At 20.7% G+C, this 18,224-nt stretch overlaps 1 protein-coding gene across 2 annotated transcripts; it reads right to left on the reverse strand.

Annotated features, from left to right (window-relative positions):
* Positions 1-2,318: 2,318 nt before the first annotated feature.
* On the reverse strand, positions 2,319-16,507 carry LOC129615862 (adenylate cyclase type 3). Of its 2 annotated transcripts, none has more exons than XM_055531255.1 (23): positions 16,296-16,507; positions 9,786-10,354; positions 9,382-9,550; positions 9,148-9,307; positions 8,929-9,078; positions 8,751-8,869; positions 8,555-8,666; positions 8,284-8,411; positions 8,037-8,195; positions 7,823-7,961; positions 7,580-7,708; positions 7,390-7,472; positions 7,167-7,325; positions 7,008-7,095; positions 6,768-6,884; positions 6,426-6,708; positions 6,290-6,362; positions 6,154-6,229; positions 3,595-3,903; positions 3,178-3,525; positions 2,953-3,060; positions 2,780-2,885; positions 2,319-2,687 (listed from the first exon to the last, which is right to left on the reverse strand). In XM_055531255.1, exons 2-23 carry the CDS (start codon positions 10,084-10,086, stop codon positions 2,434-2,436), a joined length of 3,570 nt encoding a protein of 1,189 aa, XP_055387230.1. In that variant the 5' UTR covers positions 10,087-10,354; positions 16,296-16,507; the 3' UTR covers positions 2,319-2,433. The 2 variants fall into 2 exon arrangements, with proteins under 2 accessions (XP_055387230.1, XP_055387228.1); XM_055531253.1 differs by having other exon boundaries at positions 16,291-16,507.
* Positions 16,508-18,224: the final 1,717 nt, after the last annotated feature.

Here is an 18,224-nt window from a genome sequence, read left to right on the forward strand (position 1 = left end):
AATAATAATAATCTGTTATACAGATATTATATAGTATAATATACAGTATAATAATCTGTTATACAAAATTTAAATTGAATGCTGCTGGATTATTATTATTATTTTTCTTTTTAATTCAATAATCGTAATTAAATTTATAAAAAATTAAATTAGGATTTAAGACAGCTTAATTTAATGCTAGATTTTAATGTCACATACTCACACCGTCTTCTCTTTTGACCGCTCTGTTTGTATTTATCTCTCTTTCTCGATTATATTATGAGAGAAACATTATAATTATATTGTGTTGTGGGAAATTTTATAAAGTAAAAGTACACATGCACTTTTCAACTAAATTTCAATGAAATTTTATGTATTTTTGGTGTTGCCAGATGTACAAAATTAAAATAACTTTAAATTTATCTTTTTCTTTTATTATAATTTTATTTTCCACTTTTTTTGTATTATTTTTTTCTTTCTCTTGTTCATAAATATGTTTTTTGTTTTCTTTTTATTTTTACTCTTTAGTTTTAATGAAGAATATTTTTCTTAATTAATTTTTGTATTTTTATAATATTTTTAGGTTGTTGAAAAAATCAAAAATGCCTACTTTCTCTTATATAATATTATAAAGGTATGTATGTATATAAGTATATATTTTATAAATAATGTATAACACAAAAATAAATTTTCAATTTTCTCCCATTTTTTTCACTGTTTTTTTTTCTCTGTTTCAAAAAATATAAAAAAATTTTAAAGGGGAAAATTCACTTGGTTTTTTTGGTTTTTCTCTTTTTTTAAATTTTATCAGAAATAGTTCTACATTTTTTTTTTGTTTGTTTTTTTTTTATTACATACCTATCGTGATTTTAAAATTTAAAATTTTTTATCTTTTTATAGGTCATACACAACCAATATTTTGTTTTTGTTTTTTTTAATTTTGTTTTTGTAAATTTTTTATTTATAAGTAGGACTGACTATATTACAAAAAATTAAAAATTTTTATTTTTGTTTTAAAGAAGCTACTATACTTTAAACATTTATCATAAAATATGAATTTAACATAAAATATATAGGTAGGTAACTATTCGATAGATTTAAAATTATAAAAAAAAAACATTTAAAATTTATTTTTTAATTTTCACATTAATTTAATAATTTTTGTTTTTTTTATTTCTCATCTGCAATTATTTAAAATTATATATGTACACTATATTTTATAAATTTTACACACATAATTATTATCAATTATATAATTTTGTATAATTAATAATAATATTTAAAATTTTATTTTGTTTTTTATTGATGCCATTAATTTTATTAGCTCTTTGTGTATATTTGAATATAGTTGAGTAAATATTAAGTATAGCTGGCAATATTTTCATTTTAATTAATATTATTTTTAAATTGATTGCATATATTACGAATGAAATTATAGATTAATAAAAAAACATTTATAACATTTTATTGGATTTTTAATGGATGGCATTATTATAATTAATTGTAAATAATCTAATCAAAATTAGATTAAAGAATGAAAGGAAATAAGGATACCATAACAGCATAATAGGTTTTATACAGGCTTTGCAAAATATATTCGAAAACTTTAATAGATTTATTAAGTATGAATTACTGTATAGATGAAATAAATTTAAAAATAAAATAGAAATCAATTCGCATTGGGCAACATACTTTAAAAGAAATTTTTTATTAAGAAATTTTTAAATATACAAACAGTTGAGATCATTGATTTTCTAGAAATTGAGATCATATAAAATTTCTGACAAGAACAAGTGAAATCATTTTGCTTTTGAGAAATATGTACATTATTCTAAAAGTATGCAATCAAACTCAACTTCTTATATAAATATCAAAAAGTGTATTGTTCTTAAATCTACACAAACTTATGTAATTAATTTTTTCTTCTCATAAAATTGGCATCAATATTAGACCATATATTATTATAAAATATTTAAATTTTTAAATTTGTGATATGATTCACTTATTTTATGTATATATATATAGCATGCCATTAATGTCAAAAGAATGTCTATATAATAATATTTTTCTACAAAGTATATAATTTGTTTGTTTTTGCTTTCTGTTGAGATTACAATGAACTTGCTTAACTTTTTTTTTCTTTTTTTAATTTAATTAATAATTTAATGAGATTTTTTATATTAAATATTAAGTGAATTCTTAAATAATATTTACAATTACATATGTTATTATAATTATGTATGTATATATTTTTTACTTATAGACTAATTAAAGTTTCTTCTCTATTTTAATTAAATTAAATTTTTAGATTTTTTTTTATATATATATAGATAATTTAATTACATTTATGTATATAATATTTTTTAGATTGTTTTCAATAATTTTAGGTTTGCTTTCTTTCTTAATAATATTTTTAATTTAATTTTAATTTTTTTTTGTTTTTTACTAAATTTGCTAAGGGTTTGATGTTATATCATTATTTTTTGTTGATTTACTTATTAAATAATTGTGCTCCTCATTTGAAAAATTATTTAATTTATTTGAACATCCATCACTTGGATCATTTGTCTTATGTAATAATGGTGTTTTTGCATCTTCTATTTCAATATCTTGATCTGTATTCGCTTTTATTTCATTATTTAAATTTTCTCTTCCATTATGTAAATTATGTTTCTCTTTGGAAGGACTCTCTAAATTATTATGACAAACTAAAAAAAAAAAAAATGTGTAAATGTAAAATTAAAAAATTTTAAAAATTTAATTTTATATTTTTGTTTCTTAAATAATATTATTTTTTCACCTTTTGGTTCTTCATTCATTAAATTTTGTACATCCGGATCGGCGGGTGGATTAACTGTTTTCAATGATTGGGGTGAAATTGATGTGTTTCCTTCAACTGATTTGCCCTAAAAATAAAAAAAAATTAAATTTTTAATTCAATTTGCTATTGGTATTAAATTTTAATTTAGTTACCATTAAATAATAAGTCATTAATTGTCCTTTTCCTTTAACAGCTACAAGACCTCGCTGTATAAATTTATAATCAAATTCTCGCAATATTAACATTGTTTCTTCAGTAACCTGCATGTAAAATTAAATATTATAGTATATTGTTAAATTAAATAGATATTGATTTTAACAAAAATTTCGTTAAATAATTTCAAAGTCGCGATTTTACAATTTTTTTTAAATAATTACTTGAATATAACCAGCTTTTCCAGTACTTTCCATTCTTGAAGCAACATTAACTGTATTACCCCATATATCATAATGTGGTTTTCTAGCTCCTATAACACCAGCTATTATTGGACCATGATTAATTCCCATTTTTAAAACAAAGTGATTAAATGATTGTTCATTAATCCCTTGTAAAGCTTTCTTTAATTCTAATGCAAATTCTACTAAATGTGATAAATGTGCCCATCTTACAGTAATCGAATCATTTGGTGCAATTTCACGTGCTGGATTTAATCCACTTGCAGCCATATAAGTGGAACCAATTGTTTTTATTTTAATAACATCTTGAAATTTAGGTAATTCTAATAGCTAAAAAAAAATTAAATAAATAAATATATAAAATTTTAGTTTTTTTTTTTTCCGAAATTTTATATATACCGCATCAAAATCTGAGATCACTTCATTCAAAAATCTAAGGCATTCAAGACCTTGATTGTTAACTGTTTCTTCTGAATAAAAATCAGTAAAATTAGGCATACTAGCAAATAATACACCAACTTCAGCATAACTTTGTGAATAAAGATAATCATGTGATCTTTTACGATTTTTCATAAAATGTTCAGCCACATGAACAGGAAGAATGTTATAAACTAAAGCTTCGTTGCGTCTACGCATATCACTAACCTTTTCATTTTGTCCAGCAACTTCATTTTTCCATTTAAATATAACACGATCTTCTTTATCCATCTACATATATATATAAATTAAAAAAATTAATAATGAAATTAAAAAAATTGTATAAATATAGAAAAATGCTAGTAAATTTCTTTTAAAATCAATAAATTTTCCATTTCTTAATTGATGTATGCTCAACAATCACTTTTTATATCATATTCTTGCATCTCATAATTCATTTTACTTGTCTCGAGTACTGTCATTTTTCTCATACTACGATAATTCAAATGAATTGTGTATATTTATGTAGATATTTTTGTATGTAAATGAATGTACGTCAGTTTATGAACGCAAGGACATGATAAAATAATGAAAAAATTTTCCTATTGCAAACATTCCTATGGTGAAGGTTAAAATTCTAAAATTGTTTGATGTAAAAGGAAACATGAAATTTTTTGTAATGAATATTACGTGAAGCATGGAATTTACCGTGACTTCAATAATGCGCTTAAGACGTAAAATTTTACAAAGTATCAAATTCCAAAAAGTTTACTAAAAGCTCTTGACATTGTACACTTTTCCAAAATGCGTTTTATACGTAATGGAGACGTAAAATAAAAGTAAATCGGGTATCGAAAAAATCGAGCACGCTTTTCTTATACCTTGTTATATAAATGTTACCAGAAATAACCGATAAAATAAACTAGCATATATTTTCAGCAATAAAGTGGTAGCTATCAAGTTTTTTCCAAAATAAAGCATAAGAATGCTATTTTTCCAGTGGTGTGGTAACGTTTGTTAGTTATATAAAATTTAGTGTCATTTGTCATATTTCAAATTCATAAACAAAAAAGTTTTTTGAAAACATTCACGTACATGTTAATTTTTAAAATTTGAAAAAAAATGGAAAAAGAGCAGATTTAATATTGATTTAACATTTAATTTTAGCAACTACTTGAACTGTTGCTACTATTAAAATCAATTGAATTATTTACAACAATATTTGCGAACACATTCATTTTTTTAAAATTAACATTTGCACAGAACTTTAAATTGAAATTTTTAAACAAATGTCAAAGTTGTATTGATATGGTAGAAATTGTATTCCAAAATGTATCAAAAGCTTTAGTAGTTTTTTTTACAATGTAAAGGTATTGAAAGCTCTGAGACGGTACTAATACCGTATTAATACCGTACTTAAATCTTTTTTAAAGCATTATTGAAGTCACGGTTACCTTACAATTACCATTATTATTACCATAAATTTTTATTACGATAGTGTTGGAAAAATATAAATATGTATAATATGCACTTTTAATTGAATTATTCTCGACACTTTACAAATAGAAATTAATAAAATTAGAGATTTTAAGTACAAAGGATATTTAATGTACATTGACAATCATTATCAGTTGCTGTTATTTTTAACAATTACTTAATTTATGATTGAATTTTGTATAATGCCGTGTAAGTTGTTTACATTTCGAATTGGCTATAGTAAACTCATTTCGTTGAAACGTTAGTATACTAATATTCAAGTGCTGCACTGTATATGAAGTGTGTACAATAGATATTTGAAATTGCTTAACCATTATGTGATTAAAAGCTTTTAAGTTAATTGTTCATTACTTTTATTCTTTTTGTTCACTGTAAATAATAAAATATAATTTCCGGTAACGTGCGATATTCAAATACAATATTTTATATACACGAATGTATATGCATGTACACTAAATTATCAATCAATATCGGAAAGAATTTTTTTTTACCTAAATTTTCATAATTTTTTTTTTATGTAGAACTAGAATGATTTCGATGATTAATTGACACTTTCAATATTGTTAGTTAATTTCTAAATTTACGGTTTTGTTTTCCTCTTGAAATTCTTATGTACAATCAAAATTACTCGTACTTTGTTTGTTTTTAAGTTTTATTTTTTAAAATTCATAATGACTTAAATAATGACAGAAAAATAATAGATCTGTCAACAGTAATAAATTACAACATTAATAAAATTTATAATCACATATTAAATATCAACATGGGGGAGCAATCATGTTGAAATCATGTTGAAAATAAAAATGTCAATAAAAATCAACATTAACACTAATGTTCTTAAATTTAGTTTATGAAATTACCGCAATATTAACAAATAAATTTATATTTAAATACCACCTAGTGGTTAAATAATTAATTATGAAATATCATTAAATATTAAAATTATTAATAGTGCCTACAGACAGAGGGCGTGGGGGAGGATGTCAATGAAAAGTATTAATTAATTTTTGTATTTTAAACTAATTAATAAAAATATTTACTTACATGTCTCGCTAAAAATGATAATATTAAAGCAGCTAAAAGTAATGTTAATGACACAGAGTATTTCACAGAAATATTCCTAAAAAAAAAAATTTTAAAAATTAACTAAGAAATTTTGAAATTTTTTTTTTATACTTACGGAAATGATGCATAAAAATCTTCAAATTCATATGAATAATTTAACAAAAATATATTGAAGATGCAATGTAATACTAAAAAAAAAATGAGAGTAAAAATATTTTGTATTTAAAATTTAAAAAATTTTCATAACTTACTTGAAATTGAAATCATTAATAAAGCTTTACATATATGCGTTAACTGAGCGATCACAGCTATTGCAATTAATATTAATATACAAAAATTACTCATATATGATGGAAAATTTAAATTATCTTCTGTAAAATCGGTGTCAAAATTATTTATTTGTTTTTTAGTAAAATTAGGTACAGTTTCTTTGATTATTTCTGAAATATTTTCAAAGCTGTTATTTACTGACATTGCTTTTGTTGTAAAATTTAAAGAATCAGTCTTATAGTTATACAATGAAGCATAAAACCACTAAAATAAAAAATTAAATAATTAATATAATTTGACATTTTATTGCATTTGATAATTACCATATCAATTAAATTAGATAAACCCATTGTCAAAATTATTAGTACAGCAGTAGTTTTTCTAAGCAGTACAATATCATTAATTTTTTTACTTATTTTGTAAAAAAATTCAGGAAAAACCTAAAATACAAAAAAATAAAGGTTTGTAATAACTAAAATATTTGGGTAATTTGACAGATCCTATACATGCCAAGAGTATTAAAAACAAAAGTCATCATCATAATCTAATAAAATTCCAAATACCTTTTGAAAACTTTCTGCCATTAAAAATAATACTAAAGCGGCAATAACTGTAAGTGGTACTAAAACTATTAGAAAATGTTGCCATAACCTAAAAAATCGTTTTTATTTTTTTAAATCAATTTTTACCAAATGTCAATAATAACAATAAAAAAATAATACCTTGGCAAAGCTAAAGAAGAATATAAAACATCAGTTATTTGCACAATTGGAGCGGCCATTAGGAGATATGGTGAACATGATTCTCTTTGTGTTACATATAATTTTTCTAGTTCTTTATCTTTAAAAGTCAAAAATATCGTTGTATCTTTTGACAAATCCCTATATATAATGATAATGTTATCATTTTTACTGATTGTCTTATATAGTTAGAATAAATTGTTACCTAATGTCATCTTTTTTAAATAATTCGTTGCGCAAACGTTGTTTAAATACTTCTTCTTTGTTTTTGGTGTCTTCTGAGTTCGCCTGAAATTTTTTAATAATAAATAATTAAGATTTTATATTTAAAACAGATAATATGCCAAAAATTTATTAAAAAAAAAAATAAAATAAAACTTCCAATAAAGCCTTACTTTTGAGTCTTCATCTGGAACTATTTCTGTGGCATCCGGTTCAGTTGTACCATCATTATCATCATCGCTTATATCACCAGATGTACCTGATGGTGTTATTCCATTTATTTTATGTTCAGATGAAACAAACTAAAATTAAAGAATTATAATGTAAGTTAAACTATGACAATTACACTCTGAATAATGGCTGAATTATTTCAAAATATTCTCATTTAGAAACTAATTTCATTTTATTAAACTTACCGGTTTTAAAACACTTGTTATAAAATATGTTTTTAAACCAGCAATTCTAAGTGCTTCTTCTCTTTTTTCACCAAAAGCTGGTTCAATACCAAATTCACCATTTAAAAATGCCAATGTTTTCTCCGATATATGAACACGTCTTCAAATCCAATAATTTGAATTGAAATGTTAAAATGAATTTAGAAAAAAAAAATAATATTAAATTTAATTTTACCCAGCTTTCCCACTTGATTCCATTTTATTTGCTAACTCAACATCTTTTGAGTAGACATCAAATTGCCATTGACGTTGTCCTAATATTCCAGCTAAAATAGCACCAGTATGTATTCCAACTCTCATATCAACTGGACTATTAGTTTTTTGCTGCACGTATCTGAAATTATATTAAACAATAATGATGGTTTAATAATAATAATATGTTTTCCCAATATTACATTTAATATTGGATCGTTAATACTTACTTTATTGCTTTTACCATTGATAGTCCCATATGTACACATAATACAGCATGGTCAGGCCGTTCTATAGGCGCTCCACTTATACAATAATAACAGTCTCCCAAAATTTTTATTCTTAATTGTTGATATTTCTAAAATAAAAAATTCAAAATTAATCTTATAATTTTAATAAAGCTGGTTATGCTTAATTTCCGGAGCCGTAAGCATTTGTCATTGTTTTATTTTTTCTTAATTGTGAATAGACAATCTTCAGTCAAAATAATGTTTTACTTACCTCAGCTAACTTATCAAATCGTGCAAATAATTCATTTAACATTTTTACTAAATCTTGTGCGCTATATGTGGACGAAATGGCTGTAAAACCAACAATATCTGCATATAAAATGCTATAAAAATTTAAAATAATTAATTTTTGAATTTTGATTTAATATAAAAAACAATCTTTAAGTTATTTTTGACATTAATTTTACCTAACATTTTCATGCCGACTCATATATATTTTTTTAAATTGTTCAGAATTTTTTGATCCGAGATCCTGTCGCATTTTAACAGCAACATGTTCTGGCAATACTGATAATAATAATTTTTCCTTAAAAAAATTAATTAACAATTTTATAATTTGTTTTCGGGTATTATGAATTTGTTTACTTGTTCTTCTGATTGTTCTTCAATTATCATTTTAACTTCTAAACTTTTTTTGGCTTCTAAAAATGCTCTTTTCTGTTTTCTTTCACCAACTAGAAATGCTAATAATCCAATACTGGTCGATGATAAAATTACAATTAAAGTGGCTGTAAACTAAAATTTCATATAAGATTTTATTATTTTTTTTTTTTAATGAAATTGCTATTCAATTAAAATACTTACTTGCTCTCCAAAATAGGAATCATGTATTGCATAAATAAACATTAAAATTAAATAAACTATTTTGAAACCCAAGCCATAGAAACCTCCAATAAATATTAATTGTAAAGGAAATGTTACATAAATTAGAAATACAATTAAAATGGTCCATCCTAATAGTTCTCTAAAAATGCAAAAAAAAAAAAAATTTTATTAAATTAAATTTATAAAAAAAAATTTAGGTTTTTTTTAATTTACCTGATTGTTAAAATTGGTTTTAATATAGAAAAGAAAACTACTTGTGCTATAACTAAGAACCAAATAGGAAATGTTAAAGGTTTCCATATTTTCTTATTTAATTTCGAGCCTCGAAAATATATCAGAATTAATAATATTAGGCTACAAACAGCATTACCAGCAAAAATACCTAAAATTTTATTAATTAAAAAATATTTTAATTTATTTCTTTATTTTATTTTTAAAATCGTGCCCCCCAACTATAAATTCTCTCATAGATTTCCTACAAATTGCAAACTTCAGAATTAATTTTCATATTATTTCGAATAAATTCGGCGAAATCTATATTGCTACGAGAGAATTTATGATAAGGGTGAATTATAATTATGGAAAAATTAAAAATTTTAATGAATTTTTATATTCACCTAAAGTTTTCCAACAAAATCCATGTGGTGTAATTATACACCAAATGTCAAATAATATTATTGCACTCAAAAAAACTACCATGGCAGGTTGTCTTTGTTTAATTGAATATGAAATGTACAAATCATTTAGAACTTCTTTTGATAAATTAACATCAGGTCCAGTATTAGAAATTGGGCCGCCATTTTCTTGTTTATTATTACTGTTAGCAATTTTATTATTTTGTTTATTTTGTTCAGTTGGTTCTTCTTTTGACTTATTTATTTCATCTTCGAATGTGACAGTTGCTTTAGTAGATGCCATTTTAATATTTTTTTTGTTCCTTATTTATTTTGTTATAATTTAATTTTATTTTTTAAATGATTCTAATTGAATAATGATGGAACTAATTAATTTTAATTATAATAGCAATTTATCGAATTGATCAACTTTTTTTTATTTTACTTATGATTTTAATTTCATTATTTGAATATTTTTCATTTTGATCAAACATAATTAAAATTATTTTTCTTTTGTTATTAAAAAATTTCTTTTTAAAACTTTCACACTTTCACTCTCTGCAGAATTTGATCTATATAAAATAATTTTTAAAAAATAATATTAAATTATTTAAAAATTAATTTAACTTTTATTTTTAAATTTATAAAATAAAAAATTAATTTAAAATTATTACTGTACAATGGCAGCTTTTAAATACTTGTGTTGGCAAGAAGTAAAATAGGAAGAGGATTAACTCAAAACGGGAATTAATTTTATAGAGTAGGTATACATTTGGAGCTTGTTTTCGGTAAATGATTTAAACATGCAGAAGCATTCAAGGAAATTATGGATTTAAAAGTAGATGCTAAACACGATTTAATAAATAAATTAAGTGGGTTATACTCAAAATCTAAGAATACGGATAGGTTTTCTTAGATCTTATTATTTATTATAATATTTTTACTTTCTATAATATTATTTTTAATATGTTAATTTCGAAGCCATTTGTCTTAGAAACATGACATAAAAATTAAATTTATATTTATTATTTCTATGTTCCTTCGAAAATTCATCCTTCATATAAACCGGTTTCTATTATTTTATAATTATTTAGTTAAATTTCGCTTTAAAATTTAAAAATAATTTTAGTTTTAATGTGGTAACTTGCTTTCTTCTGTATTGTCTGCTTTTAAATCCAATTTTTATTAATATTTTCCAGTTAAATGCTTTCATTTAGTTTTATTTAAACTAATTTTAACTAATTTTTTATAAGTATTTTTATACAATTCCACAAAATTTTGAGAATACATGAGAAGTTCTTCTCTACACGCGTTCTCAATTACAATTGTAGTCTTTCTATACATAGGTATCTAGAAATGTGTGATTTAAAAGAGAAAACTCTTTTATTAAATTTTAAAGAAATTAAGTAAAAAATTAACGTAATAATATATAAAGAATGAAGTCACCTACATGATTGTAAGCAATAAATCTCAAAATTTATATAAATAACTTTAATATATGTGGAGTGAGTTGCTGGAATACATCACATGATAATTATACATAAAAGTATATTATAAATGTATATTGAAAATAAACAGAGGAATAAGAACACAATAAAATCCCGATATATCCGATATATACATTATATATATATATATAATTATTATATATATATAATAATTATGATATATATATATTAATGACATATATATATAAATAATGATATAATTTATATATATATATAGATATATATATATATATAAATACATATATATAATGATATATATCATATATATCATTACATATAATGAATTTCTGTTCGAAAGTGTTTTAAAGTGCGAAAAAAAATAGTTTTTTTTTTGCATAAATATCTTTAAAACTGTTATATAGTGAAATGATCTTGAAATTCTATATATTCTTTTAAAACCTTTGAAAAATAAACATTTTTCAAAAATCTTTAAATTTTGTTTACTTTTTTCGTGCAAATATTATTTTTATAATCTTGTCATATAGGATTGTCATTTGTATTATATATATATACATATATACAAGGATATTATTTCAAATATAACATTAAAGCTATTTTTGTTTACTCATTTAAGAATTTTTTATACTTTTTCCTCATCTCTTACATTAGTGTACATGTATATATGTATATATAAATATATATATATATATATATATATATATATATATATATATTTTTTTAGTTTTGTACACAACACTTTAAAAACTCCCCTGGGAATTTTTCTTTATATTTCCCTTATCCGTTATTTAATTTCACTATATATATATATATATGTATATTTGATAGGATTTATATATTTGGATTTGTATAGTCTTTAAAGTAATGTACACTAAATTGTTTTTGTTGTATTCTTTATAAATTGATAAAAAATTGAATTTTATCACTAAATAAAATCTATTAAGAATTTTACAACTTAATTAAATTCAGGTGAACAAATTAATATACAATTTAATACAATATATATATATATATATATATATATATATATATAAATATATATATATAAATGTAAATATAAATTATTGGTTATTAATGATTAAAATTAAGTTGAATTTTAAAATGAATATTTTCTTTTATAATTTTACACTTTATATACACACATTATTAATTATTAAGAGCATAATGTTCAGAATAATTTTTAACAAGAAAATATTTTAGAAAATAATTATTTTATTCATTATAATTTTGAATGAAATTTTAATATTTTAATTTTATTATATTTATAAAATATTTATCTAAAATTTTATCAATTTTATTGCGAGAAAATTTTATAAATGAAATTTTCACAAAATATTCTCAACTCTATTCAAAAATATTAAATTTTAATAATTATTGCTATTTTATTATTACTCTTATAATTATTACTTAAATATTATTTTTTTTTTAAATAATTAATAAATAAATTATTATAAAATTTTCCCAAAAAATAAAAATTAAATTTTTTCAATTAAATTTTCAATTTTTTTTTTTTTGCATAAAGCAACACCAACTTTAAAATTTACATAAAATTTTTCGAATACACAATATACATACAATTTGCAAAATAAGGAGCAAAAAAATGAGAATAAAAATAACTCTCTTTCCTTGCTATTTCCCAAAAAAAAAAATTTTTTTTTCCAAACTTTATTTTTGTTTTTTTTTTTCATAAAATGTTATAAAAATGTTACAGCAAAAAATAATAACTAACTGACATATTCCGATAAATAAATCACTAAAATATATGAAAAACACTAGAAATACTCAAAGAGAGAAATTGAAATGAATAAAATCAGATTCGCCTAAACATATGCAATATTATTAATGAACTTTTTGTAATAAAATTTTACTCATTCTTTTACATCAATTTTCTTATTTTTTTTTTTGTTTAAATTAAAATTTTAATATTTAAATAGAATAAAATATAATGATTATATATACAAATATATTATGTATTTATGTATATATGTTAAACAAAATTTAATCACCGAAACAAATCAAGAAATCTCCATTAAATTGGAAACACTAATATTTGTATACTGATTTTTAGTTTTCACATTTTTTCACATTTTTTTTTCCTAATTTTTTTTTTTCTTTTATATTTTCATTTTATCCTTATTTTTCTTTTTTGATTTCTTTATGTTTTTAATGTTTTGCTTGTTTTGTTATTATTCTTGGTGTGCTTTCATATAGTTAGTTAGTTTTTTTCGGGTAGGTAATTTAGGTAGGGTTAATAAAAAAAGAGAAGAAAAGCAAAAATGAAATTTTTTTTAATTTTTGTTTTTTTTTTTACATAAAATAACATTTTAAGATTTGTATTATGTACACATTCCCTTATATATTTAATTGGATATATATGAATATTATGTATGTATATATGTGCATAATGAGTGTATATAAATCACAAATATTATTTTATAATAAAAGTTTTCTTTAGAAAGTTTATTTATTTTAGAAAGTAATTTTTATTATTTTAATTAAAAACCTGTTAAAATGTTTTTGATTATTTCATTGTTGTTTTTTAATTTTGAGATTTATTTTTAAAAATTTTATGTAAATAGCATGTATGTATATAATACAATAAAGAGTAAAAGTATAACAAAACTGTTAAATTTATTGTATTGAGAGAGAGAAATTTTTGCCGTTGTTTTGATGACAACAATTCTCGTATATTTTGAATAATTTACAAGTAAAATAAAATAATAATAATGAAATTAATGGAAATTAAATCTTAATATAAAAATTAGATTTATAAAAAAAATTTTTGAATTAAAATCCTAAAATAATGATAACTTAAATTTGAAAATAAATTAAGATTATATTTATATAGGAGATAGATAATGTAGAGCTCTCAATTGTTATATAAAAAATTCATAAAAATTTTTACTATTTAACAAATTATAACAAATTTTAAAAACAGTACGAAATTGTAATTTTAATATGCAATTATATTTATTATATAAAATTTTCATTATGAATTAATTGTATTAGATTTTTTAATATTATTTTAAATTTTCATCAAATTAAAAAATTCAAATGTATTTTTAATGAAAATTTTCAATTAATACTTGTATAACACTTGTATATCACAATTAAAATTTTTAATTAAATCAAAAATTGAGGTTTATAATTAAAGATTAAACTAAATTAAATTTAAAAACTGCATCACTTAATTTTATTTTATGAACAAAATTTACTAAAAATTATTTTATACTCTGATTTGGATTTTTTCTTAAATTTATGAGTATTAATATGCATAGGGCATGTAGATGTGTATATTATATATTTAAAATTATTTAAAATTTTAAAATGAAATTTTTTCTTTCTTAAGAATTCAAAATTTTTCTCACAAAAAAAACCTTTAGCATATTCTAAACTGATTTATATGAGTTAAAATAATATTGTCACAATTCACAATTTTAAATAAATTAATGTTTGACATAATCATATGCTGTGCCATCCAAATCGTTTTCCAGCAAAGTTTTATAACAAAATTTATATACCGCTCTATTCCAAATTTATGTTACCTAAACAATATAGTGTAAAAAAATTTACATTTATGTTTTGGATAACTATTTTATAAAAAAAAAAAAAATATTATTTAAATTTTATGATTAAAATTTTCATAGTATGCCTTGAATTGTTTGTATGCATAATGTTTTGAAAGTTTAAGTAAACTTCAAATTTTTCGATACACAGTTCTCTTTATTTTTACTTTAATTTAGCATTTACTAAACATGTTAGATCAGTTGACACTGTAAAAATTTTTCAATTCACAATTTAGAATTTAAAACTTTGTAAAGTTTGCTTGCAATTTGGATGTCACAGTATTGAAAATATATATATGCATACATATATATATATGTATGTGGTATATACAGTTATACTTTTATAATGTATTATAATACTAACTTATCAAATTGTATAATTTAAAATTTTCACTTTTCTTTTTCTCCCATAACATTAAAATATTAAAAAACTAAAAATAAAAAGCTTCAAATTCACCTAAAAATCAAGAAAAACAAAAACAACAACACAAACAAATGAATTTTTTTTTTCTTATTCAATCATTTGTTTGTTTTCTCTTTTTCACTTTTTGTACATTTTTTATTTTATTTTCTAATTCACAATTTATTTAATATAATTTTATATTATATTTTATTCAAAATAAATAAATCAATTTCAATTTATTTTGTTTTTTGTTTTTAATATGATTAAATATTAAAATTGTTATTGTAGATTTATTAAACATTTAAGTAAACAAAAAAATGACAAAAAAAAAAAAAAATAAATCGTGTATAACAAATAAATAAATAAATAACAAAAGTAATAAAAAGAGAAAGGAAACAAAAAAATAAAAAAATTAGAAACGAAAAAATAAAAATTAAAATTTTATATAAAAATAATAAAAACAATGAAAAAAAAGGACATACAAGCAATATAAAAAAGCTATACAGAGACATAAAATTTAATAAAAAAAAATAAAGAGAGAGAAAATGAGAGAAAAACAGAGAAAATCCGGTGCAAAATCGATTTTTAACTAATTACTTGTTTTTGTGTTTTGTTTTCTTCAGGATAATAATAATGTTAAATATATATACATACATACGATTACATACATATATATAAATATATTATAATATGTGCATATTAAGCTTGTTGTTACTGTTGTTAGTTGTTACCCGTAAAAAATTCTTTCTTACTCCATCTATATTTCGCTTATACTATTACCCTATTACTATATTATTATGCCTCTATCGAAAATTTTTCTCTCTCTCTCTCTCTCTCTCTCAATTTTTTATATTCTAAACATATTGTGTGTATGTATATTTTTTTTTTCTTTATTACTTTATGAAAATATTTTTTCAAACATCTTATAAATTAAACTTTTCTCTTCATTTTTTTTTTTCAATTAACTTTAAAAACTATTTGAACAATTAATAAAAAAATAATAATGAAAATTAACACTTTAATTTTGTTCTTAAATAAAAAAAAAAAAAAAAAGGAAAATTTTCAATTTTTACCACACCACAATTATTTTCCACCACACAACAAATATTTTATTATATGTACATTTGTATATATGTAGGTGTTGTATAAGATTTTTATTTATTATGAGAATTAAAATCACAAAAAAAAAAATTTTTTTTTTTTTTCTATTTTAAAATAATTTTCACGTTTATTAAAGCGTTTCTTATTTTTTTTCTTAATTTTTTTCCCTTCTATTCATTTATCTTTTCAGTTAGCTTATCTATCAAGGACTAAAAATGTTAAAAAAATTCCGTGTGCCTATACAATAAAAATGTTTAATCATTATAGTTAGAGAGTCAGCAGCAGCACCAACAGCAGCAACAGCAACAACAACAGAAGTAACAGTAACAACTATACACGTTATAATGTGTTATACAAGAAAAGGAACAAGAAAAAGGATAGAAACCAAAAAAAAATCAAAATGAGAGAAAAATTTTATTTATTTTCATATTTCAAGAGAAAATCGTGGACATATACACCTACATATACATATAAAATATAAAGAGAAAATTGTATAGGAAAATTGTCATATAGAATATATATATATATATATATATATATATAAGAACAATATTTTATATAAAATTAAAGAGAAATTGAAAATAAAACTTTGAAAAATGAAAAAAATTAAAAAAAGTTTTACTCCGTTTTTCTTATTATTCTTCATTTCCGTTTTCTTTTTTTTGTTTTTTCATATTTAAAATAGAAAGGATATTTTTTTTTCTTTGGCTCGTTTTCTCAATATATAAATTGTATACAGAATATATTATATAGCTTTTATTCATACATACATACATAAACACATTTATGAACAATTTATTGTTTATATTAAAAAAGCTTAAATACCGTTATTTTATATTGTATATTTTTTTTTGTTTTTGTGTTTTTTTTTTGTTCATTCGGATATTGTAATATAATATTTTTAATTAATATTCAATTACTACTTTTAAATACATTTCTATACACTACGTTATATGAGTACAAATGTGTTATACATGTGTGTATGCAATGATATTAGACAGGATTCTATTATCAAAATTTATGATATATGAAGATGTGTATAACAAGTATATAGTATAAAAATAGAACAGAATGTTTTAAATATAAATTGAATAGATTATTTTTAGAATCAAAGGCATGTGAAATTTTGTACTAGATATATTATTAATTAATGAATATAATTTTAATGAAATTTAATTGTGTATACGTGTTGGAATTGTGTAAATTATAACACAAATAATAAAATAATATGGTGTCATTGAGCTATGTTGAGTATTTTCAATTTTAAATGAAACGCAATGTGAGCCTTCGGATGAGAATAAAATATTCAACAATTTGTATATAGTTGATCATTCCCTATTATATACAAATCATACAAGGCTATTATTGAATTAAATTCATTAATTATATATAAGTAAAATAAAATTTACAAACACATTCATATTTCAAAAAATTCAATATTCTTAATTCAATATTCATCTTAATACAATATAAATTCTGTTATACGTACGCAATACCCTGTAGCTAAATTTTATAGAATCAATTATTCCATTATTAATAAATGAAGAAAAAAAACAAAAAAACAAGTATAAATATATATATATACTCGTATATATAGACAGTAATATCCGGAAAATTTTAATAGTATATATAGTAACCAGGTGTTCAAAATATATTTTTAATATTCATAATTGTTATAACACATATACATATACAAATATATAAATAAAAAATTTAAAAATAAATTGGTTTTTTACTTGAAAATACTTATATGTCTATATTTATATATATATATTGAGAGTATATACATACATATAATGATTATATGAAAGGCTGTTGAACACATCCCGTCTATATAAACTTGATGAAGATGAATGAGGTGTTAAAATATGTATAGATATAAATTAATGTATATTTTAAAAATGTT

Source organism: Condylostylus longicornis, unplaced genomic scaffold, assembly GCF_029603195.1.
Source record: "Condylostylus longicornis isolate FDR11 unplaced genomic scaffold, ASM2960319v2 ptg000153l, whole genome shotgun sequence".
NCBI lineage: Eukaryota > Metazoa > Arthropoda > Insecta > Diptera > Dolichopodidae > Condylostylus > Condylostylus longicornis.